The sequence below is a fragment of the Harmonia axyridis genome, chromosome 1, assembly GCF_914767665.1.
Source record: "Harmonia axyridis chromosome 1, icHarAxyr1.1, whole genome shotgun sequence".
Taxonomy (NCBI): Eukaryota; Metazoa; Arthropoda; class Insecta; order Coleoptera; family Coccinellidae; genus Harmonia; species Harmonia axyridis.
The window spans coordinates 62,010,696-62,035,315 of record NC_059501.1 but is presented as its reverse complement, the minus strand read 5'-3'; the positions used below and the strand labels follow the sequence as shown (position 1 = coordinate 62,035,315).

The 24,620-nt window shown below is 32.2% G+C and overlaps 5 protein-coding genes across 12 annotated transcripts; all 5 read left to right on the top strand.

The window, feature by feature from the left end:
- The first annotated feature begins 7 nt into the window (after positions 1 to 7).
- Positions 8 to 13,750, top strand: LOC123671633. 7 transcript variants are annotated; one of them, XR_006746138.1, is made up of 9 exons: positions 8 to 144; positions 739 to 903; positions 1,058 to 1,314; positions 9,555 to 9,719; positions 9,874 to 10,933; positions 11,088 to 12,147; positions 12,302 to 12,558; positions 13,197 to 13,361; positions 13,516 to 13,750. XR_006746138.1 is itself a non-coding variant. In XM_045605599.1 (9 exons), exons 5-8 carry the CDS (start codon positions 11,574 to 11,576, stop codon positions 13,219 to 13,221), a joined length of 642 nt encoding a protein of 213 aa, XP_045461555.1. In that variant the 5' UTR covers positions 13 to 903; positions 1,058 to 1,314; positions 9,555 to 9,719; positions 9,874 to 10,933; positions 11,088 to 11,573; the 3' UTR covers positions 13,222 to 13,361; positions 13,516 to 13,750. The 7 variants fall into 7 exon arrangements, 4 of the variants coding, with proteins under 4 accessions (XP_045461555.1, XP_045461559.1, XP_045461558.1 ...); XR_006746139.1 differs by having other exon boundaries at positions 13 to 903; positions 9,874 to 10,130; positions 10,769 to 10,933; XR_006746137.1 differs by having other exon boundaries at positions 13 to 903; positions 9,874 to 10,130; positions 10,327 to 10,933.
- Positions 13,751 to 13,786: 36 nt separating this feature from the next.
- On the top strand, positions 13,787 to 16,275 carry LOC123671630. Of its 2 annotated transcripts, XM_045605596.1 has the most exons (5): positions 13,787 to 14,196; positions 14,411 to 14,575; positions 14,730 to 14,986; positions 15,183 to 15,789; positions 15,944 to 16,275. In XM_045605596.1, the coding sequence occupies exons 1-4, from the start codon at positions 14,002 to 14,004 to the stop codon at positions 15,262 to 15,264; spliced, it is 699 nt and encodes a 232-aa protein (XP_045461552.1). In that variant the 5' UTR covers positions 13,787 to 14,001; the 3' UTR covers positions 15,265 to 15,789; positions 15,944 to 16,275. The 2 variants fall into 2 exon arrangements, with proteins under 2 accessions (XP_045461552.1, XP_045461553.1); XM_045605597.1 differs by having other exon boundaries at positions 13,787 to 14,575; positions 14,730 to 15,410; positions 15,625 to 15,789.
- A 121-nt stretch (positions 16,276 to 16,396) lies between these two features.
- LOC123671634 lies at positions 16,397 to 18,606 on the top strand. The gene is made up of 5 exons (XM_045605604.1): positions 16,397 to 16,624; positions 16,839 to 17,003; positions 17,158 to 17,414; positions 18,053 to 18,217; positions 18,372 to 18,606. The coding sequence occupies exons 1-4, from the start codon at positions 16,430 to 16,432 to the stop codon at positions 18,075 to 18,077; spliced, it is 642 nt and encodes a 213-aa protein (XP_045461560.1). The 5' UTR covers positions 16,397 to 16,429; the 3' UTR covers positions 18,078 to 18,217; positions 18,372 to 18,606.
- A 36-nt stretch (positions 18,607 to 18,642) lies between these two features.
- Positions 18,643 to 21,423, top strand: LOC123671629 (protein Daple-like). Its single transcript, XM_045605595.1, has 4 exons — positions 18,643 to 19,052; positions 19,268 to 19,432; positions 20,327 to 20,583; positions 21,190 to 21,423. Exons 1-4 carry the CDS (start codon positions 18,858 to 18,860, stop codon positions 21,419 to 21,421), a joined length of 849 nt encoding a protein of 282 aa, XP_045461551.1. The 5' UTR covers positions 18,643 to 18,857; the 3' UTR covers positions 21,422 to 21,423.
- Positions 21,424 to 22,999: 1,576 nt separating this feature from the next.
- On the top strand, positions 23,000 to 24,264 carry LOC123671637. Its single transcript, XM_045605607.1, has 2 exons — positions 23,000 to 23,096; positions 23,987 to 24,264. Exons 1-2 carry the CDS (start codon positions 23,010 to 23,012, stop codon positions 24,245 to 24,247), a joined length of 348 nt encoding a protein of 115 aa, XP_045461563.1. The 5' UTR covers positions 23,000 to 23,009; the 3' UTR covers positions 24,248 to 24,264.
- Positions 24,265 to 24,620: the final 356 nt, after the last annotated feature.

Here is a 24,620-nt window from a genome sequence, read left to right as displayed (position 1 = left end):
TAAAAAGGAACTTTGCATGCAGAAAATGATCATCGAAAAAATTAAGGAAGACCGTGATAAACTATTAAAAGAAGTGCAAGAACTCAACAATGAATTATTTTCTACATCTACTAAAGCCCGAAAATATGAGGAACAGCTTGAAAAGTAAGCAACATTCGATCTATTATTATTATGTTTTATTAACGTCTGACGAAAATTTAAGAATTTTGATTCCTTAAATTAGTGGCGGTACGTGAATACTTATATGATTGTTAGGAGATGTCTATACATAACTAAACAGAAACGTATTAAACGATCACTATACTTAGTCATACTATATCTTATTGGTCAGTTTCCGAAAAAGACTGATTTTCTTTCTCAATCTCTTCCTCATTTCTAGATTTCTGTGTATTTTTAGTTTTTGTGTTCTTTTTTTTTCTGCACAGTCTCTTTTTTTGTGTGATATAGGTACATTAACATTGAATGCAGTTGCATTTAACGTCCAAGTGTGTAGAAATTGTCACATCTTTTATGACAATTTTGGAGCAATTAAGTCATGATTTTTTAGTTATTCAACCTCCAATAATTTAAGTTGGTAATAATCAATATTGAAAAGCATATCCTTGAAACAGAAACATTCATTTTTATTTGTTATTTAATTCCTCTGTCTAATAAAAAACAGACCCTTCTATGAGATGATTGAATTGTTTTAGAGAAAAATATAGCCACCTTCAATGATAATTCTCCTTTCGATTTCAGGTTGAAGCTCTTGACCATCAAATAAAGGTACTCAAACAGTCGTCCATTGATAATGAGGAGGAATATGCGAAAGCGAAACTAATCAATAATGATTTGTGTTCCAAAATTTCAACATTGGAACACCAGCTCAAAGAGTTGGAAGAAAAGAACGACGAAAGAATCCTAGTGAGTATTAATAAATAGATAAATAAAGATGAATTGTGAAAATATCAATATAACTTTGATGAAGACACTCATGTTATGAATTGAGTAATATAATATAGAATCATATCGGTACATTTACTATCCTTATTAATTCATAAACGTATTGCCTTTACAGCAAGAACAGATTAAAACCAAGGAAATAGTTGAGAAACTTGAATATGAACAGCAAACGTTATCGAAAGAAGCTGATAGCAGGATATTCTCCTGTGAACAAAAGAATGAACAGCATAAAAAGGAACTTTGCATACAGAAAATGATCATCGAAAAAATTAAGGAAGACCGTGATAAACTATTAAAAGAAGTGCAAGAACTCAACAATGAATTATTTTCTACATCTACTAAAGCCCGAAAATATGAGGAACAGCTTGAAAAGTAAGCAACATTCGATCTATTATTATTATGTTTTATTAACGTCGGACGAAAATTTAAGAATTTTGATTTCTTAAATTAGTGGCGGTACGTGAATACTTATATGATTGTTAGGAGATGTCTATACATAACTAAACAGAAACGTATTAAACGATCACTATACTTAGTCATACTATATCTTATTGGTCAGTTTCCGAAAAAGACTGATTTTCTTTCTCAATCTCTTCCTCATTTCTAGATTTCTGTGTATTTTTAGTTTTTGTCTTCTTTTTTTTTCTGCACAGTCTCTTTTTTTCTGCACAGTCTCTTTTTTTCTGCACAGTTTCTTTTTTTGTGTGATATAGGTACATTAACATTGAATGCAGTTGCATTCAATTTTTTCTTTTGTTTTCGGTTATTTCTGGTAGTTGTTTGTATTTCTGAAGAAAGTCAGAACAAAGCATTCTTGAAAGGAAAGGAGATATTTTCTTCTCCAGATATTCTCTTCATGAATGCTTTTTCTATTGAAAATTGATGATGATTTATTTTTTCCGGCGGACACGGCATTTTTTTTGTCTTCTTATGTATACTGTAACCTTCTGGTCATTTTGGAAATTTTTTTGTGTCTGGAAATTAAATATAGCTAATAACCATCACATGAAATTGAAATAAATAGGTGAAGAAAAATAATATTATATTGATGTTCTAGGGTTTCTGAAGAATGTGAGGAGAAAACACAAATGATCGAAAATATAGGGACAGAGCTAGATAAATTGAAAATACAAAATGAGCAAGAAATCCAACAAGCATATTCAGAATTATGTAGATTGAAAGAGAAGAATTTCCTCTTGGAAGAATCCTCGGAAGAATCTAAGGAGGGTCTACAAATGAGCCTTTTATCACTTTCCAGTAGGGTCACCCGCCTAGAGGCATTGGCTAAAGACAGAGACGTAGTTTATGGGCAGCCTTTCTGAGAAATCCTGTTAGTACGCTTGTTGCTATGATTGTTTTCACATCAAAGTTTTAGGTCCAATCCTCCAATAGTTTTGAAGCTACGAATTTTTCAATAGTCGTCTATGAATATAAAACATTACTTTTACTTAAAGGTTCGTAAACACGTTCTAATGATCTAGTCGCTATTCCAGTAACTCTGAAACTACACTGGTACGATTCCGGAGAGTTTCTATTTACCCCAAAATCAGTGGATTACGAATATTCTCCAGAATAGGAGAAAATAACCCATTGGTAGATTTTTTATTTGCATCAGGATATTGATGTATTTATTTGTAAATTTGTTTTGCCATATTTTATAATGTAGGTACATATACTTGTATTATTTTATTGTGAAAAATGATATTGAAAATGTTTTTCGCTGAAAATTTGTATCATTGTGAAGTACACACTAGACGAATCTCTCATGAGATATGCGATTGTCATTTGGGGGAGTTGTTCTGATACTCCAAAAATCCGCTTTGAGGACTATGCTGTGTCTGCACTCTGAAGTCCTATCGGGAGTCCTATAGAGGCAAGTTCAGACAAAATCCGTAATACTTTTTTTGAAATACAAACAGGACACGCAAGAAGATCCATTCTACCTTATACATTGTACATTAACAGAGAAAAATACACAGTATATGTGTTTAAAAATTTATAATGAACTTCCTAAATCTATCCTAAAAATAATAAATTTCAAACAATTCAAACGAAAACTTACTGAGTTAATTATAAAAATCGAACCTTATTCTATTTCAGAATTCTTAAATTGTTCTTTTTAAATTTACAGATTGTAATTCTAATAAGTTTTTTCCCTATGTTTTGTTTGACGCATCCTCATTTACTTGTTAATCAATGATTCTGACTTCTGAGAATAAAGTTTTGTTTATTGTTATTGTTTTTCCTAACTATTCACTTTTGGTGGAAGTTCTTGATCTGTTTGGTTTGTATTCTACACATTTAGGGATTTGGGATTGTAAGATATCTTATAGGTAATTTAGATTTATTGTTCGAAATAATGTAGAATTTACGAAAAATAAAATGAATTTTATTAAATTTTAAACATTATTTGTACCCAGCGACTTCAAAAGGAGCAAATTATTCTTGATGAACAAAGCATCGATTATCTCCGGTGTCCAATCTAATTCTCAATGTTTCATAGTCAGATTAAGCCAAACGCCAAAACAGAATCTATGTCTATTTATGTCCCAAAAGTGATCCGAAACAACCCTACTTTGAAATCCCAATAATATCGAAAAATACACATATTGGGTTATTTCAAAATTCTGTACTGCATATTCGTAAATTTTCAGAGTTGCTTCCAATTTTCAATTCACTTTTACTGATCTGATGCTTATATAACATAAGGGTCATAAACGAATGCGTTCGGAATAACCCCGATTTGTTGAAGTTTAGAAATTCTTGGAATACCGTACTAAGGTTATTGTGGGACAGTTTTATGACAGGCGTTTTACTTTATATTCATATTTGAATGCTTTAAGTGCTAAGTGTTTATAATCCTAGTTGAGTACCATAAACCTACTGAGTACTTAGTGTATTTGTACGCGCGCCAAGCTTGAATTTGTCGACACCTAAATTTGCCGCCCGAGGCAAGGATTCTTCTGCTTTTCTGATTTGCCATCAGTCGATTTAAAAATTCTCAATGACCAAATTTTCGTCAGTGTACTGATAGTACCTTTCGAAGTGTAATTTCTCTCAAAATTAAGATATCACCATTACTAGAGAAAAGCTATATTCAAAAAGATGAGGCAACATCCAAAAGTGTTCATAAATTTTCTCGTCTGTCCACGATTCACTACACATGTTATTCTGAATGAAAGCTTACTTCTCATTTTTTTTGTTGACCCTTTCTATAATAAAAAACAATATATCTGAAGATGGTATTGGATCGGTTATGTTCCAATAAGTTGAACTATAATTAAAATGGTAAAATTAGCCAAAGGGTTCAAGAGAAAATAAAAAAAATCTTCTTCAGATTTTATACGTTCATCAAAACTATAGAAAATTTCAGCAGAATATTGCAAAAAAAGAAAGCACTGACTCGAGTCTTAAATTTTCAAGCGCTCGTTCATTCATGCCCACTTGCGCCCTTGGATACCACATATACTTATATGTATACATTTATGTGGTCTCCAAGGGTTCAATTCACACTTGAAAATGAACGGACGCTCAAAAGCTAATAATAAAAGAATAGGGAAGAACTAACTTGAAGTCAGGGAGCTTTCAGCGCTCGTTCATTCAGGTGCCAATTGCGCTCTTGGAGACCAATTAGCGGCCTCCAAGGGGACAGTACTCGCGTCAATGGTTTTTCTTTGTCGAAGAAAATTGTTCCTCAAAAGTGATGCATGATTGTGTTGAAATCAGGTACATTGGTACATACCACTAATTCTAAAGGGTGTTTTTTTTAGAGCTGTAGAACTTTAAATTGCAATGAAACAACGATGGATTATTCGATTGACATGAATTTCATTTATCCGCAAGATAATCTTGTGACATTACATTTTAAATATGATTTCTGGCATATGACCGCCACGGCTGGCTCCGATGTAGTCCAATCTGGACGTCCAATTTTCGATGACTTTTGCCAACATTTGTGGCCGTATATCGGCAAAAACACGGCGAATGTTGTCTTCCAAATGGTCAAGGGTTTGTGGCTTATCCGCATAGACCAATGACTTTACATAGCCCCACAGAAAGTAGTCTAGCGGTGTTGAATCACAAGATCTTGGAGGCCAATTCACAGGTCCAAAACGTGAAATTAGGCGGTCACCAAACGTGTCTTTCAATAAATCGATTGTGGCACGAGCTGTGTGACATGTTGCGGAGTCTTGTTGGAACCACAGCTCCTGGACATCATGGTTGTTCAATTCAGGAATGAAAAGTTAGTAATCACCATTGAATGTAACGTTCGTTTTTGAAGAAGTACGGACCAATGATTCCACCAGCCCATAAAGCGCACCAAACAGTTAGTTTTTCTGGATGTAACGGGTTTCGACATACACTTGAGGATAAGCTTCACTCCAAATGCGGCAGTTTTGTTTGTTGACGTAGCCATTCAACCAGAAGTGCACATGATCGCTAAACAAAATAAAATGGACGTAGAGCGCAATACGTATTCCGCACAGAACCATTATTTTCGAAATAAAATTGTACTATTTGCAAGCGTTGTTCAGGCGTGAGTCTATTCATGATGAATTACAAAACCAAACTGAGAATAAATCACTTGACAGCTGTTAAATCGGTCGCCATCTTGAACAGTAATGCCAACTTAAAGTTATATACCTCGAAAAAAAACACCCGTTATAACATAAGGGTCATAAAGGAATGCGTTCGGAATAACCCCAATTGGTTGGAGTTCAGAAATTCTTGAAATACCGTACTAAGGCGTTAGGCTATTGCGGGAAGGTTTTATGACAGGCGTTTTATCTTATATTCATATTTAGATGCTTTAAGTGCTAAGTGTTTATAATCCTAGTTGAGTACCCTAAACCTACTAAGGCCCAGTTTCACCAAATGCTTTGATCTTGACTTGGCTCTTAAGTGAGGCCTTAGATCACGATTAATGTAATGTAGCGTTTCACCACATTCCAAAGCGCCATTTAATCGACCAATCGCGATTTAGCACTAATCGGCCATTTTTGGAGGATTACAACCTTTCAAGTTGAGATTAATAATTATTTATCAGTATGGAACTCTTGTCTATGTAATTATTTTTCCGGAAATTTCTAAGTTTTGGGTCAATTTTATCAAAATATGACTATATGTATAGGCTCAATATTTCCCATTTAAAATACACGTAAACTTTGTTTTTGTGTTTTATGAAATTTATTGCAAAGAATAATTTATTGATATGTTTGATTGAAATATTATTTGAGAAGCAGTTAAACTTGTTAATGAAAATAAATAAGTTAATAAAATTACTTATATAGTTTTTTTTCCAGAATATGTGGTTTTGTGAAATGGGATAATTTCTTTTTAACTTCTGCAAGTTTCCGACATTTCGAAGCACATCACTCGACATTTTCGGCAAAAATTAACTTTGTTTTTTGTTTACAAGATGACAAATGTTTTGAAATGTTATGAGTTATGAATGAATGACACCTGACACCTAGCGCCAATGGTGGTCATCACTGCTAATACGATACAGAACACTCTATAACTTTTTGTTCACAACGTTGCCAAATGGTTTGACTATTTAATCGCGATTTGGTTAATCGCGATCATCTTCGGACGGGTTGATGCATGGTGGAACAGAAAACACTGTTAAGCCTGCTTTAGTAACAAGCGGAGTTTAATCAATCTGGGATCAAGTGCTGTTTGGTGAAACTGGGCCTAAGTACCTATTGTATTTGTACGCGCGCCAAGCTTGAATTTGTCGACACCTAAATTTGCCGCCCGTGGCAAGGATTCTTCTGCTTTTCTGATTTGCCATCAGTCGATTCAAAAATTCACTAACATTTTTTTTCAATGACCAAATTTTTATCAGTGTACTGATACCTTTCAAAGTGTAATTTCTCCCAAAATTAAGATATCACCATTTCTAAAGAAAAGCTATGTTCTAAAAAAATGAGGCAGCATCTAAGTGTTCGAAAATTTTTTCGTCTGTTCACGATTCACTACACAGGTTGTTCTGAATGATTACTTCTCATTTTTTTTTTGTTGACCCCTGTTTATAATAAAAAAACAAGATATCTGAGGATGGCATTGGATCAGTTATGTTCCAAGAGGTTGAACTATAATCAAAATGGTAAAATTAGCCAAGGGTTCAAGAGAAGAAAAAAACAATCTTCGATGAGATTTTATAAGTTCCCCCTATTTTGCTGGTGTAGAATAACAATTTTGCGCTTCGTGCAAAATTTGATGCAAATAGCATTATCAGAACTATAGAAAATTTTAACAGAATATTGCAAAAAAAGAGAGCACTGACTTGAGTCTTAAATTTTTAAGCGCTCGTTCATTCATGCCAAATTGCACCCTTGGAGACTATATAGACTTATAATATGTATACATTCATGTGTTCTCCAAGTGTTCAATTCACACTTGAAAATGAATGGACGCTCAAAAGCTAATACGAATTACTTTCGAGTAATGACGTCACCGTCATTTTTTTTAAATGGAACACCCCCATTTTGTCTCAATTTTCCGATTACTCTAGTTGAGCTGATTCCAAAAAGGTATCACATGTCGATTCCAATTGGTACAGGATGGACAAAAATACAATAGTTTTGTGTGTGCTCATTAAGTAACGCTTAACATTCTTTATTAGTTAAATCAGAAAAGCCGCTTGAAAAAGTTCACATCTACATTGAAGAAGCCGACAATAAACCCATCATCTGGTGACTTTAAATAGAATGCCGGCAAGTTGGGAAAAATAGTAAAAAGTTTATGAAAATAGGGAAGCGCAGGCAATGACATATTCATGCTGAGAATGCGGTAACATATTTCGGTTTTTTATTTAAGTTGTTCCTGCGGTCAGCGTGAGTGATTTTGGCGCCTGAAGCAAAGAATTTTGCGACGCTACTGCTGAAAAAGCATCAACAACAACAACATTACCTCCCTCATAACCACACGCAAAAAAAAAGCACCTGCTGTTGATAATACAGATTCGAACTTTCTTCGTTCTATAAAGAATCTAGGAATCGTGTGCACTTAAATTCTAGTGAATGAAGAAAATTTAAATGTTTCAATATATGTATAATATTACACCAATTTTTTCCAAGATTTTTGTATCAAATACAACGTCAAAATAGAACAAATACATAAACATAAGTCAAAAATATCGAAATACATATAGTATATTGTAAACATAAAAATCCAACTTACACATGACACTGCGTACAATAGAAGAATGATGACCCATCATACCACAAGATACGAAGGGCGGTAGAGCATGCAAAGGTTCAATATTGCTTCGAAAAGTAATTAGGATTACAAACATGAGTTCCACTGAAAACATTTGGCATATATATATATATATATATATATATATATATATATATATGATTTATCCGTTTTATCAAGGGAAACGTATTATAAGTAAAATAAAATGAAAATATTATGGCCCCATTTTCAGCTATACGCTCTATTAGTCATGACGTCACACACCGCCATTTTAGTTCTTTTGTCAGTGTTCGGAATTCAAACAAACAAATTGTCATTCAAATTAGTACGTTGTCGTTGAAGAAATTGGCTTATTTTGATAAATGAGATTATTTAAGGAACGATTTTACTATTAATTGATAGACAGAAGGCACGAGATTAATGAAAGTAAGTGCTAACTTGAAGTTCAACTAATAAACACGGCTTTTTACAAAATCTGGGGAATGATACAGGATTCAAACTTACTGGTATCAACCTCGTTCCTTCAGTCTATCAATTAATACTGAAATCGTTCCTCGAATATTCTTATTTATGAAAATAAGCCAATTCCTTCAACGACACCGTACTAATTTGAATGACAATTTATTTGTTTGGGTTCCGAATACTGACAGGAGAACCAAAAATGGCGGTGTGTGACGTCACACTAATAGAGCGTATTTCCTCAGTCTGCATCACGATTTTGTTCCCAAAAGAATTTAATTTTTGGAACCAGTGATGTTTTCATATTTTTGTAATAATTTTATGTTCATGAGAAATACCTGAAAGTCGGTTAACTTTATGACAGTTCTCAAGCAACTAATCCCTGACGGTGACGGTTGGAAATTTTGGGTATGACCTCTATTATAAGGATTACAAAATATTAGCACCCCTCTTTCCATAAATTTTGTCTGAAATAATTTGCTAGAAATAACCGACAGTTCATTCTGTAGCTTGAAGAAGATCGTGTTGGATAGAGTATCAAGATGGAAACAGCTCTATGGGTATCTTCTGGGCTGGTACGAAGCTCAGCAATAAGTATCGTGAAGTTTTTTGTGCCTAAAATGATATATGGTTCGGCCAGAGTAGCTTGTTATTTTATACCCAGAAGAATCGTTAACTAAACGTCCAAGTGTGTAGAAATTGTCGAAATTGTCACATCTTTTATGACAATTTTGGAGCAAGTAAGTCATGATTTTTTAGTTATTCAACCTCCAATAATTTAAGTTGGTAATAATCAATATTGAAAAGCATATCCTTGAAACAGAAACATTCATTTTTATTTGTTATTTAATTCCTCTGTCTAATAAAAAACAGACCTTTCTATGAGATGATTGAATTGTTTTACAGAAAAATATAGCCACCTTCAATGATAATTCTCCTTTCGATTTCAGGTTGAAGCTCTTGACCATCAAATAAAGGTACTCAAACAGTCGTCCATTGATAATGAGGAGGAATATGCGAAAGCGAAACTAATCAATAATGATTTGTGTTCCAAAATTTCAACATTGGAACACCAGCTCAAAGAGTTGGAAGAAAAGAACGACGAAAGAATCCTAGTGAGTATTAATAAATAGATAAATAAAGATGAATTGTGAAAATATCAATATAACTTTGATGAAGACACTCATAGTATGAATTGAGTAATATAATATAGTATCATATCGGTACATTTACTATCCTTATTAATTCATAAACGTATTGCCTTTACAGCAAGAACAGATTAAAACCAAGGAAATAGTTGAGAAACTTGAATATGAACAGCAAACGTTATTGAAAGAAGCTGATAGCAGGATATTCTCCTGTGAACAAAAGAATGCACAGCATAAAAAGGAACTTTGCATGCAGAAAATGATCATCGAAAAAATTAAGGAAGACCGTGATAAACTATTAAAAGAAGTGCAAGAACTCAACAATGAATTATTTTCTACATCTACTAAAGCCCGAAAATATGAGGAACAGCTTGAAAAGTAAGCAACATTCGATCTATTATTATTATGTTTTATTAACGTCTGACGAAAATTTAAGAATGTTGATTTCTTAAATTAGTGGCGGTACGTGAATACTTATATGATTGTTAGGAGATGTCTATACATAACTAAACAGAAACGTATTAAACGATCACTATACTTAGAAATAACCGACAGTTTCGTGTTCATTCTGTAGCTTGAAGAAGACAGTGTTAGATGAAGTTTCAAGATGGAAACAGCTCTATGGGTATCTTCTGGGCTGGTACGCAGCTCAGTAAGTATCGTGAAGTTTTTTGTGCCAAAAATGATATATGGTTCGGCTAGAGCAGCACGTTATTTCATCCCTACAAGAATTACTAACTTGATGTCGAAATGTGTAGAATTTGTCGAAATTGTCACCTCCTTCAAGACAATTTTGGAGCAAGTAAGTCATGATTTTTTTAGTCATTACAATTACAATAATACAAGTTGGTAATAATAATCAATATTGAAAAGCATATCTTTGAAACAGAAACATTCATTTTTATTTGTTATTTAATTCCTCTGTCTAATAAAAAACAGACCTTTCTATGAGATGATTGAATTGTTTTACAGAAAAATATAGCCACCTTCAATGATAATTCTCCTTTCGATTTCAGGTTGAAGCTCTTGACCATCAAATAAAGGTACTCAAACAGTCGTCCATTGATAATGAGGAGGAATATGCGAAAGCGAAACTAATCAATAATGATTTGTGTTCCAAAATTTCAACATTGGAACACCAGCTCAAAGAGTTGGAAGAAAAGAACGACGAAAGAATCCTAGTGAGTATTAATAAATAGATAAATAAAGATGAATTGTGAAAATATCAATATAACTTTGATGAAGACACTCATAGTATGAATTGAGTAATATAATATAGTATCATATCGGTACATTTACTATCCTTATTAATTCATAAACGTATTGCCTTTACAGCAAGAACAGATTAAAACCAAGGAGATAGTTGAGAAACTTGAATATGAACAGCAAACGTTATTGAAAGAAGCTGATAGCAGGATATTCTCCTGTGAACAAAAGAATGCACAGCATAAAAAGGAACTTTGCATGCAGAAAATGATCATCGAAAAAATTAAGGAAGACCGTGATAAACTATTAAAAGAAGTGCAAGAACTCAACAATGAATTATTTTCTACATCTACTAAAGCCCGAAAATATGAGGAACAGCTTGAAAAGTAAGCAACATTCGATCTATTATTATTATGTTTTATTAACGTCTGACGAAAATTTAAGAATGTTGATTTCTTAAATTAGTGGCGGTACGTGAATACTTATATGATTGTTAGGAGATGTCTATACATAATTAAACAGAAACGTATTAAACGATCACTATACTTAGAAATAACCGACAGTTTCGTGTTCATTCTGTAGCTTGATGAAGACAGTGTTAGATGAAGTTTCAAGATGGAAACAGCTCTATGGGTATCTTCTGGGCTGGTACGCAGCTCAGTAAGTATCGTGAAGTTTTTTGTGCCAAAAATGATATATGGTTCGGCTAGAGCAGCACGTTATTTCATCCCTACAAGAATTACTAACTTGATGTCGAAATGTGTAGAATTTGTCGAAATTGTCACCTCCTTCAAGACAATTTTGGAGCAAGTAAGTCATGATTTTTTTAGTCATTACAATTACAATAATACAAGTTGGTAATAATAATCAATATTGAAAAGCATATCTTTGAAAGAGAAACATTCATTTTTATTTGTTATTTAATTCCTCTGTCTAATAAAAAACAGACCTTTCTATGAGATGATTGAATTGTTTTACAGAAAAATATAGCCACCTTCAATGATAATTCTCCTTTCGATTTCAGGTTGAAGCTCTTGACCATCAAATAAAGGTACTCAAACAGTCGTCCATTGATAATGAGGAGGAATATGCGAAAGCGAAACTAATCAATAATGATTTGTGTTCCAAAATTTCAACATTGGAACACCAGCTCAAAGAGTTGGAAGAAAAGAACGACGAAAGAATCCTAGTGAGTATTAATAAATAGATAAATAAAGATGAATTGTGAAAACATCAATATAACTTTGATGAAGACACTCATAGTATGAATTGAGTAATATAATATAGTATCATATCGGTACATTTACTATCCTTATTAATTCATAAACGTATTGCCTTTACAGCAAGAACAGATTAAAACCAAGGAAATAGTTGAGAAACTTGAATATGAACAGCAAACGTTATTGAAAGAAGCTGATAGCAGGATATTCTCCTGTGAACAAAAGAATGCACAGCATAAAAAGGAACTTTGCATGCAGAAAATGATCATCGAAAAAATTAAGGAAGACCGTGATAAACTATTAAAAGAAGTGCAAGAACTCAACAATGAATTATTTTCTACATCTACTAAAGCCCGAAAATATGAGGAACAGCTTGAAAAGTAAGCAACATTCGATCTATTATTATTATGTTTTATTAACGTCTGACGAAAATTTAAGAATGTTGATTTCTTAAATTAGTGGCGGTACGTGAATACTTATATGATTGTTAGGAGATGTCTATACATAACTAAACAGAAACGTATTGAACGATCACTATACTTAGAAATAACCGACAGTTTCGTGTTCATTCTGTAGCTTGATGAAGACAGTGTTAGATGAAGTTTCAAGATGGAAACAGCTCTATGGGTATCTTCTGGGCTGGTACGCAGCTCAGTAAGTATCGTGAAGTTTTTTGTGCCAAAAATGATATATGGTTCGGCTAGAGCAGCACGTTATTTCATCCCTACAAGAATTACTAACTTGATGTCGAAATGTGTAGAATTTGTCGAAATTGTCACCTCCTTCAAGACAATTTTGGAGCAAGTAAGTCATGATTTTTTTAGTCATTACAATTACAATAATACAAGTTGGTAATAATAATCAATATTGAAAAGCATATCTTTGAAACAGAAACATTCATTTTTATTTGTTATTTAATTCCTCTGTCTAATAAAAAACAGACCTTTCTATGAGATGATTGAATTGTTTTACAGAAAAATATAGCCACCTTCAATGATAATTCTCCTTTCGATTTCAGGTTGAAGCTCTTGACCATCAAATAAAGGTACTCAAACAGTCGTCCATTGATAATGAGGAGGAATATGCGAAAGCGAAACTAATCAATAATGATTTGTGTTCCAAAATTTCAACATTGGAACACCAGCTCAAAGAGTTGGAAGAAAAGAACGACGAAAGAATCCTAGTGAGTATTAATAAATAGATAAATAAAGATGAATTGTGAAAATATCAATATAACTTTGATGAAGACACTCATAGTATGAATTGAGTAATATAATATAGTATCATATCGGTACATTTACTATCCTTATTAATTCATAAACGTATTGCCTTTACAGCAAGAACAGATTAAAACCAAGGAAATAGTTGAGAAACTTGAATATGAACAGCAAACGTTATTGAAAGAAGCTGATAGCAGGATATTCTCCTGTGAACAAAAGAATGCACAGCATAAAAAGGAACTTTGCATGCAGAAAATGATCATCGAAAAAATTAAGGAAGACCGTGATAAACTATTAAAAGAAGTGCAAGAACTCAACAATGAATTATTTTCTACATCTACTAAAGCCCGAAAATATGAGGAACTGCTTGAAAAGTAAGCAACATTCGATCTATTATTATTATGTTTTATTAACGTCTGACGAAAATTTAAGAATGTTGATTTCTTAAATTAGTGGCGGTACGTGAATACTTATATGATTGTTAGGAGATGTCTATACATAACTAAACAGAAACGTATTAAACGATCACTATACTTAGAAATAACCGACAGTTTCGTGTTCATTCTGTAGCTTGAAGAAGACAGTGTTAGATGAAGTTTCAAGATGGAAACAGCTCTATGGGTATCTTCTGGGCTGGTACGCAGCTCAGTAAGTATCGTGAAGTTTTTTGTGCCAAAAATGATATATGGTTCGGCTAGAGCAGCACGTTATTTCATCCCTACAAGAATTACTAACTTGATGTCGAAATGTGTAGAATTTGTCGAAATTGTCACCTCCTTCAAGACAATTTTGGAGCAAGTAAGTCATGATTTTTTTAGTCATTACAATTACAATAATACAAGTTGGTAATAATAATCAATATTGAAAAGCATATCTTTGAAACAGAAACATTCATTTTTATTTGTTATTTAATTCCTCTGTCTAATAAAAAACAGACCTTTCTATGAGATGATTGAATTGTTTTACAGAAAAATATAGCCACCTTCAATGATAATTCTCCTTTCGATTTCAGGTTGAAGCTCTTGACCATCAAATAAAGGTACTCAAACAGTCGTCCATTGATAATGAGGAGGAATATGCGAAAGCGAAACTAATCAATAATGATTTGTGTTCCAAAATTTCAACATTGGAACACCAGCTCAAAGAGTTGGAAGAAAAGAACGACGAAAGAATCCTAGTGAGTATTAATAAATAGATAAATAAAGATGAATTGTGAAAATATCAATATAACTTTGATGAAGACACTCATAGTATGAATTGAGTAATATAATATAGTATCATATCGGTACATTTACTATCCTTATTAATTCATAAACGTATTGCCTTTACAGCAAGAACAGATTAAAACCAAGGAAATAGTTGAGAAACTTGAATATGAACAGCAAACGTTATTGAAAGAAGCTGATAGCAGGATATTCTCCTGTGAACAAAAGAATGCACAGCATAAAAAGGAACTTTGCATGCAGAAAATGATCATCGAAAAAATTAAGGAAGACCGTGATAAACTATTAAAAGAAGTGCAAGAACTCAACAATGAATTATTTTCTACATCTACTAAAGCCCGAAAATATGAGGAACAGCTTGAAAAGTAAGCAACATTCGATCTATTATTATTATGTTTTATTAACGTCTGACGAAAATTTAAGAATGTTGATTTCTTAAATTAGTGGCGGTACGTGAATACTTATATGATTGTTAGGAGATGTCTATACATAACTAAACAGAAACGTATTAAACGATCACTATACTTAGAAATAACCGACAGTTTCGTGTTCATTCTGTAGCTTGAAGAAGACAGTGTTAGATGAAGTTTCAAGATGGAAACAGCTCTATGGGTATCTTCTGGGCTGGTACGCAGCTCAGTAAGTATCGTGAAGTTTTTTGTGCCAAAAATGATATATGGTTCGGCTAGAGCAGCACGTTATTTCATCCCTACAAGAATTACTAACTTGATGTCGAAATGTGTAGAATTTGTCGAAATTGTCACCTCCTTCAAGACAATTTTGGAGCAAGTAAGTCATGATTTTTTTAGTCATTACAATTACAATAATACAAGTTGGTAATAATAATCAATATTGAAAAGCATATCTTTGAAACAGAAACATTCATTTTTATTTGTTATTTAATTCCTCTGTCTAATAAAAAACAGACCTTTCTATGAGATGATTGAATTGTTTTACAGAAAAATATAGCCACCTTCAATGATAATTCTCCTTTCGATTTCAGGTTGAAGCTCTTGACCATCAAATAAAGGTACTCAAACAGTCGTCCATTGATAATGAGGAGGAATATGCGAAAGCGAAACTAATCAATAATGATTTGTGTTCCAAAATTTCAACATTGGAACACCAGCTCAAAGAGTTGGAAGAAAAGAACGACGAAAGAATCCTAGTGAGTATTAATAAATAGATAAATAAAGATGAATTGTGAAAATATCAATATAACTTTGATGAAGACACTCATAGTATGAATTGAGTAATATAATATAGTATCATATCGGTACATTTACTATCCTTATTAATTCATAAACGTATTGCCTTTACAGCAAGAACAGATTAAAACCAAGGAGATAGTTGAGAAACTTGAATATGAACAGCAAACGTTATTGAAAGAAGCTGATAGCAGGATATTCTCCTGTGAACAAAAGAATGCACAGCATAAAAAGGAACTTTGCATGCAGAAAATGATCATCGAAAAAATTAAGGAAGACCGTGATAAACTATTAAAAGAAGTGCAAGAACTCAACAATGAATTATTTTCTACATCTACTAAAGCCCGAAAATATGAGGAACAGCTTGAAAAGTAAGCAACATTCGATCTATTATTATTATGTTTTATTAACGTCTGACGAAAATTTAAGAATGTTGATTTCTTAAATTAGTGGCGGTACGTGAATACTTATATGATTGTAAGGAGATGTCTATACATAATTAAACAGAAACGTATTAAACGATCACTATACTTAGAAATAACCGACAGTTTCGTGTTCATTCTGTAGCTTGATGAAGACAGTGTTAGATGAAGTTTCAAGATGGAAACAGCTCTATGGGTATCTTCTGGGCTGGTACGCAGCTCAGTAAGTATCGTGAAGTTTTTTGTGCCAAAAATGATATATGGTTCGGCTAGAGCAGCACGTTATTTCATCCCTACAAGAATTACTAACTTGATGTCGAAATGTGTAGAATTTGTCGAAATTGTCACCTCCTTCAAGACAATTTTGGAGCAAGTAAGTCATGATTTTTTTAGTCATTACAATTACAATAATACAAGTTGGTAATAATAATCAATATTGAAAAGCATATCTTTGAAAGAGAAACATTCATTTTTATTTGTTATTTAATTCCTCTGTCTAATAAAAAACAGACCTTTCTATGAGATGATTGAATTGTTTTACAGAAAAATATAGCCACCTTCAATGATAATTCTCCTTTCGATTTCAGGTTGAAGCTCTTGACCATCAAATAAAGGTACTCAAACAGTCGTCCATTGATAATGAGGAGGAATATGCGAAAGCGAAACTAATCAATAATGATTTGTGTTCCAAAATTTCAACATTGGAACACCAGCTCAAAGAGTTGGAAGAAAAGAACGACGAAAGAATCCTAGTGAGTATTAATAAATAGATAAATAAAGATGAATTGTGAAAACATCAATATAACTTTGATGAAGACACTCATAGTATGAATTGAGTAATATAATATAGTATCATATCGGTACATTTACTATCCTTATTAATTCATAAACGTATTGCCTTTACAGCAAGAACAGATTAAAACCAAGGAAATAGTTGAGAAACTTGAATATGAACAGCAAACGTTATTGAAAGAAGCTGATAGCAGGATATTCTCCTGTGAACAAAAGAATGCACAGCATAAAAAGGAACTTTGCATGCAGAAAATGATCATCGAAAAAATTAAGGAAGACCGTGATAAACTATTAAAAGAAGTGCAAGAACTCAACAATGAATTATTTTCTACATCTACTAAAGCCCGAAAATATGAGGAACAGCTTGAAAAGTAAGCAACATTCGATCTATTATTATTATGTTTTATTAACGTCTGACGAAAATTTAAGAATGTTGATTTCTTAAATTAGTGGCGGTACGTGAATACTTATATGATTGTTAGGAGATGTCTATACATAACTAAACAGAAACGTATTGAACGATCACTATACTTAGAAATAACCGACAGTTTCGTGTTCATTCTGTAGCTTGATGAAGACAGTGTTAGATGAAGTTTCAAGATGGAAACAGCTCTATGGGTATCTTCTGGGCTGGTACGCAGCTCAGTAAGTATCGTGAAGTTTTTTGTGCCAAAAATGATATATGGTTCGGCTAGAGCAGCACGTTATTTCATCCCTACAAGAATTACTAACTTGATGTCGAAATGTGTAGAATTTGTCGAAATTGTCACCTCCTTCAAGACAATTTTGGAGCAAGTAAGTCATGATTTTTTTAGTCATTACAATTACAATAATACAAGTTGGTAATAATAATCAATATTGAAAAGCATATCTTTGAAAGAGAAACATTCATTTTTATTTGTTATTTAATTCCTCTGTCTAATAAAAAACAGACCTTTCTATGAGATGATTGAATTGTTTTACAGAAAAATATAGCCACCTTCAATGATAATTCTCCTTTCGATTTCAGGTTGAAGCTCTTGACCATCAAATAAAGGTACTCAAACAGTCGTCCATTGATAATGAGGAGGAATATGCGAAAGCGAAACTAATCAATAATGATTTGTGTTCCAAAATTTCAACATTGGAACACCAGCTCAAAGAGTTGGAAGAAAAGAACGACGAAAGAATCCTAGTGAGTATTAATAAATAGATAAATAAAGATGAATTGTGAAAATATCAATATAACTTTGATGAAGACACTCATAGTATGAATTGAGTAATATAATATAGTATCATATCGGTACATTTACTATCCTTATTAATTCATAAACGTATTGCCTTTACAGCAAGAACAGATTAAAACCAAGGAAATAGTTGAGAAACTTGAATATGAACAGCAAACGTTATTGAAAGAAGCTGATAGCAGGATATTCTCCTGTGAACAAAAGAATGCACAGCATAAAAAGGAACTTTGCATGCAGAAAATGATCATCGAAAAAATTAAGGAAGACCGTGATAAACTATTAAAAGAAGTGCAAGAACTCAACAATGAATTATTTTCTACATCTACTAAAGCCCGAAAATATGAGGAACTGCTTGAAAAGTAAGCAACATTCGATCTATTATTATTATGTTTTATTAACGTCTGACGAAAATTTAAGAATGTTGATTTCTTAAATTAGTGGCGGTACGTGAATACTTATATGATTGTTAGGAGATGTCTATACATAACTAAACAGAAACGTATTAAACGATCACTATACTTAGAAATAACCGACAGTTTCGTGTTCATTCTGTAGCTTGAAGAAGACAGTGTTAGATGAAGTTTCAAGATGGAAACAGCTCTATGGGTATCTTCTGGGCTGGTACGCAGCTCAGTAAGTATCGTGAAGTTTTTTGTGCCAAAAATGATATATGGTTCGGCTAGAGCAGCACGTTATTTCATCCCTACAAGAATTACTAACTTGATGTCGAAATGTGTAGAATTTGTCGAAATTGTCACCTCCTTCAAGACAATTTTGGAGCAAGTAAGTCATGATTTTTTTAGTCATTACAATTACAATAATACAAGTTGGTAATAATAATCAATATTGAAAAGCATATCTTTGAAACAGAAACATTCATTTTTATTTGTTACTTAATTCCTCTGAATAATGAAAAACAGCCCCATTCTATGAGATGATAAAATTATTTTACAGTTGAATATTGCCACCTTCATAGATTATTTTCTTTTCGATTTCAGGTCGATGCTCTTGAACAACAAATCAATGTGCTCAAACAAACTTCTATTGATAATAAGGAGGAATATGAGAAAGCCAGAATGATAAATATAAGTTTGAATTCAAAAATTTCTTCGTTGGAATACCAGATCGAAGATTTGGAAAAGAAACACGAAGAACGTGTGCTGGTGAGTATTTTTTAGTTTTCTGTTCATTTGACAACCACGTTCAGGCTAACGCCTCTGTGACTATATGTTCATACCCTGTAGCTTCACAGTAAAAATCATATCATTATTATTTACTTCAAAAATTCTCGGTCGCTTTGCAACCCGACTACAAAGAATAATCTTTTTTTTTTTCATGTTGTTCGCGTAACCATAACCTCCATAAATTAAAGACTAATATCGAAAATGAAAATTATACAAAATTTATACACTCAAACATAGTATGAATTAAGTAATATGGTTGGTTTATGTACCATTCCTAAGAACTAAGGACTAAAAAACTAAGAAATAAGAATTGAACGCTAACCAATCAATGAAGGCGTTTATGTATTTTACCTAAGGACTAAGAATTAACACTAATTACTATGACTAGAAAGTTACTAAGAATCAATATCAATGTCAAACATCAATGTTTAAAACAAATAGAAAGTAGTTCGAGCACGTGCGCTTTCTTCCTTCACTAAGAACTAACAAAAGGGTTCATAAACGCTACTGAATTCTTGGGTTTAGTTCTTAGTTCGTAGTTATTTATCCTTAGTTCTAAGGAATGGTGCATTAACCAGCCTCAATACTCTCAACTTTTTCATGTAAATACTTCATATATTAGTATTAATTTAAAACATAAAAAACAAAACATCTGAATATCTAAAGCGTCCAGCCAAAAAATTATTATTATTGTAGGTAAATCATGTATAGGAACTATTAAAATATGAAACAACAAATGATGTAAACCATAATAACATGCACATATTAAAATATAATAAAGACTATAAAAGCAAAGCAAGTCTCAATACAGTATCGTCCGTATCATATCGGCACGTTTACTATTATTAATTCATAAACATATTTTCGTTACAGCAAGAACATATTAAAACCAAGGAAATAATTGAGAAACTCAAGTGTGAACAGCAATCGTTATTGACGGATGCTGATAGAAGGATATTCTACTATAAACAAAAGAATGCCGAGCATCAAAAGGAACTTAGCATGCAGAAAATGATCATCGAAAAGATGAAAGAAGATCGAGAAAAAATATTAAAAGAAGTGCAAGAACTCAACATTATGTTGTACTCTACATGTACTAACGCCCGAAAAAATGAGGAACAGCTTGAAAGGTAAACATCATTGTTATCATGCTTTATTGAAAAAAATTGAGAATGGTGATTTCTTATCTTTATTTTTATATCGATTGTTTATGCGGGTTCTTGAGATATTGGTCTATACTGCATCAAGCGCGCTACTTCAACATTGTTCAAAAATCCGTTGATTTTTTTCATAACAGTAGACTCCAAATAATTATGTGGTCTTGTTTGTGACAGTTTTTCTAGAGAAGGTTCTAATTCATTTCATTGCTGAAAAATATTTCCATATAGAAACTCCTATAACTCATCTATTGAAGAATGTTTTTTCGAATGTTTTTTTTTATAAATAAGAATAAATAGAAAAATGTTATTTTCATTTATTTAATATTTACCTATACGTTTTTTTAACATATGGTCGAAATATTATGATAGTGGGACGAAAAAAGACGTGACAGAAGGGAGCAGAGCTAAGGCAAAGTTGCATTGTTTTGTTTCGAGTAAAAATTTCATAAAAACATTTAATGTTTTTACTCGAAACAATACCAGAAATAATTTCATTAACCATCAGAATTATAAGAATGTTAATATGTTTCGAGCACGATGAAGAATAATTTAGTATAATTCGATGTAATGTTTCAGAGTTTCTAAAGAAAATGAAGAGAAAACACAAATGATCGAACAAATGCAGACAGAAATAGAAATCTTAAAAATACAAAATGACGAAGAAATCCAACGAGCATATTTAGAATTATGTTGTTTGAAAGAGAAGAATTTCCTCTTGGAAGAATCTAACGAGGATCTACAAACAAGCCTTTCATCACTTTCCAGTAGGGCCAGCTTTGATCAGTCACTAGAAGAAGAAAGTGAATAAAGGCTGTTGACAGGAGTCGCGCATTGTGGTGCTGGCTTGTCAAGAAACTTTGTGAGTTCATTGCCAAAATTAAGTTGAATATTTTGAATAAGTTATTCAAAAAATGTAAAGTATCTAGAAGCTACTATGTAGCAAAACAATTGTAATATATTGTTGGGGATTTATAAAGAAAATTTTAGTGGACTGTATTTAGAGTTGAATCTTATCCCAACACAGTACAAAAACGAAAAGGACAAGTGAAACCAAAGTAATAATAAAATAATATTCTTACCTAGAAGTGGGTGAACTTAAGTTATGGATCTTGCAGCAGTCCTCAGCTTCCAGAAGCAGATTGATTGAGCTCAACAAACTGAACCAGAAGTGGTAGATCCTTTATGATTGACAAGCTGGAAAATTATTAATTCGACCCCACTTATCCTTAGGAATGTCACAGAGTACGCCACTGGTGACAACTTTATTTCTCAAACGGAGTCTTTTGATTTAATGTTTATGGAACAGAAACACTGTATTTCTGATGTACACAACTTCGATTGTCAGCGAACAATGCGTTGAAAATGCGATATTTTCCGAAATTTGTGTACGTAAATTAGAACAATAATCATTAATATTAGGAAGCAGAATTGAAACAATCAATCTTTCGTATGATACGTAAAGAAGGATACTGACTGATATGGGAATCTCAACATGTGCGCTAAGCGGCAGAGATCACAGCTGTTTATAAATTGCGATAAATACCGCTTTTAAAATTCATTCGAAATTTAATAACTTGAATTTGAAAATTGAAAAGTTTTGAGAAAATTAAATTGCAAAAAAAAGAACGTTCACTTGGCGTGAACATATATTATTAATTGATTATCTATAATAATTCAAAGTAGAAGTAGAATCACTGTCATTTAAGTTCCATTAAAATAATACTTCCTATTTTCTCTTCATTCTTTTTTTTTATTTAAATTAACTCTCAAATGGAAAAGCAGCTGTTTGAGCGCACCTAACTTCCTTAAAACCTTACTGGCTATCAATTTCAATCTCAAGAAGAATCAATTAACAGAATTTTTTTTTGAATTATCATTTTGAATTATAATAAGTCTATGCTACTAATACAATAAAAGTACCTACTCATCTTGAAGGCGATAATAAATTCATAAATCGTTAAGGGGTCCGATTTTTTACTACGTGTTGATTTCAAAGGAAAGTAAAATGATTATTATTGGTTCATTTTATGGAGAAATTTTCGTTCTTCGCTTTCACGAGATTTCTAAAATTTTATATTTTGAAAATCTTGGGGGGGGGAGACCCCTTCCCTCATTACGCAATTACCCACAGTACATATTGGGAGCAAAAATATTGTGATCTTCAAATGCTGTGATGACCAAAGGCCAAAGAAACATTCATTTTTATTTGTTACTTAATTCCTCTGACTAATGAAAAACAGCCCCATTCTATAAGATGATCAAATTATTTTACAGCTGAATATTGCCACCTTCATAGATTATTTTCCTTTCGATTTCAGATCGATGCTCTTGAACAACAAATCAATGTGCTCAAACAAACTTCTATTGATAATAAGGAGGGATATGAGAAAGCCAGAATGATAAATATAAGTTTGAATTCAAAAATTTCTTCGTTGGAATACCAGATCGAAGATTTGGAAAAGAAACACGAAGAACGTGTGCTGGTGAGTATTTTTTAGTTTTCTGTTTATTTGACAACCACGTTCAGGCTAACGCCTCTGTGACTATATGTTCATACCCTGTAGCATCACAGTAAAAATCATATCATTATTATTTACTTCAAAAATTCTCAGTCGCTTTGCAACCCGACTACAAAGAATAATCTTTTTTTTTTCATGTTGTTCGCGTAACCATAACCTCCATAAATTAAAGACTAATATCGAAAATGAAAATTATACAAAATTTATACACTCAAACATAGTATGAATTAAGTAATATGGTTGGTTTATGCACCATTCCTAAGAACTAAGGACTAAAAAACTAAGAAATAAGAATTGAACGCTAACCAATCAATGAAGGCGTTTATGTATTTTACCTAAGGACTAAGAATAAACACTAATTACTATGACTAGAAAGTTACTAAGAATCAATATCAATGTCAAACATCAATGTTTAAAACAAATAGAAAGTAGTTCGAGCACGTGCGCTTTCCTTCACTAAGAACTAAAAAAAGGGATTATAAACGCTACTGAATTCTTGGGTTTAGTTCTTAGTTCGTAGTTATTAGTCCTTAGTTCTAAGGAATGGTGCATTAACCAGCCTCAATACTCTCAACTTTTTCATGTAAATATTTCATATATTAGTATTAATTTAAAACATAAAAAACAAAACATCTGAATATCTAAAGCGTCCAGCCAAAAAATTATTATTATTGTAGGTAAATCATGTATAGGAACTACTAAAATATGAAACAACAAATGATGTAAACCATAATAACATGCACATATTAAAATATAATAAAGACTATAAAAGCAAAGCAAGTCTCAATACAGTATCGTCCGTATCATATCGGCACGTTTACTATTATTAATTCATAAACATATTTTCGTTACAGCAAGAACATATTAAAACCAAGGAAATAATTGAGAAACTCAAGTGTGAACAGCAATCGTTATTGACGGATGCTGATAGAAGGATATTCTACTATAAACAAAAGAATGCCGAGCATCAAAAGGAACTTAGCATGCAGAAAATGATCATCGAAAAGATGAAAGAAGATCGAGAAAAAATATTAAAAGAAGTGCAAGAACTCAACATTATGTTGTACTCTACATGTACTAACGCCCGAAAAAATGAGGAACAGCTTGAAAGGTAAACATCATTGTTATCATGCTTTATTGAAAAGAATTGAGAATGGTGATTTCTTATCTTTATTTTTATATCGATTGTTTATGCGGGTTCTTGAGATACTGATCTATACTGCATCAAGCGCGCTACTTCAACATTGTTCAAAAATCCGTTGATTTTTTTCATAACAGTAGACTCCAAATAATTATGTGGTCTTGTTTGTGACAGTTTTTCTAGAGAAGGTTCTAATTCATTTCATTGCTGAAAAATATTTCCATATAGAAACTCCTATAACTCATCTATTGAAGAATGTTTTTTCGAATGTTTTTTTTTTTATAAATAAGAATAAATAGAAAAATGTTATTTTCATTTATTTAATATTTACCTATACGTTTTTTTAA

Bases quoted from the DNA above. Each gene is read 5' to 3' on its own strand.
- LOC123671630 (XM_045605596.1), top strand. From the start codon at position 14,002: ATGGAAACAGCTCTATGGGTATCTTCTGGGCTGGTACGCAGCTCAGTA. The intron at 14,576-14,729 runs GTGAGTATTAAT...TTGCCTTTACAG, and splicing joins AGAACGACGAAAGAATCCTA to CAAGAACAGATTAAAACCAA. The intron at 14,987-15,182 runs GTAAGCAACATT...TTCATTCTGTAG, and splicing joins TATGAGGAACAGCTTGAAAA to CTTGAAGAAGACAGTGTTAG.
- LOC123671634 (XM_045605604.1), top strand. From the start codon at position 16,430: ATGGAAACAGCTCTATGGGTATCTTCTGGGCTGGTACGCAGCTCAGTA. The intron at 16,625-16,838 runs GTAAGTCATGAT...TTTCGATTTCAG, and splicing joins TCAAGACAATTTTGGAGCAA to GTTGAAGCTCTTGACCATCA. The intron at 17,415-18,052 runs GTAAGCAACATT...TTTCGATTTCAG, and splicing joins TATGAGGAACAGCTTGAAAA to GTTGAAGCTCTTGACCATCA.
- LOC123671633 (XM_045605599.1), top strand. From the start codon at position 11,574: ATGGAAACAGCTCTATGGGTATCTTCTGGGCTGGTACGCAGCTCAGTA. The intron at 11,769-11,982 runs GTAAGTCATGAT...TTTCGATTTCAG, and splicing joins TCAAGACAATTTTGGAGCAA to GTTGAAGCTCTTGACCATCA. The intron at 12,559-13,196 runs GTAAGCAACATT...TTTCGATTTCAG, and splicing joins TATGAGGAACAGCTTGAAAA to GTTGAAGCTCTTGACCATCA.
- LOC123671629 (XM_045605595.1), top strand. From the start codon at position 18,858: ATGGAAACAGCTCTATGGGTATCTTCTGGGCTGGTACGCAGCTCAGTA. The intron at 19,053-19,267 runs GTAAGTCATGAT...TTTCGATTTCAG, and splicing joins TCAAGACAATTTTGGAGCAA to GTCGATGCTCTTGAACAACA. The intron at 19,433-20,326 runs GTGAGTATTTTT...TTTTCGTTACAG, and splicing joins AACACGAAGAACGTGTGCTG to CAAGAACATATTAAAACCAA.
- LOC123671637 (XM_045605607.1), top strand. From the start codon at position 23,010: ATGATAAATATAAGTTTGAATTCAAAAATTTCTTCGTTGGAATACCAG. The intron at 23,097-23,986 runs GTGAGTATTTTT...TTTTCGTTACAG, and splicing joins AACACGAAGAACGTGTGCTG to CAAGAACATATTAAAACCAA.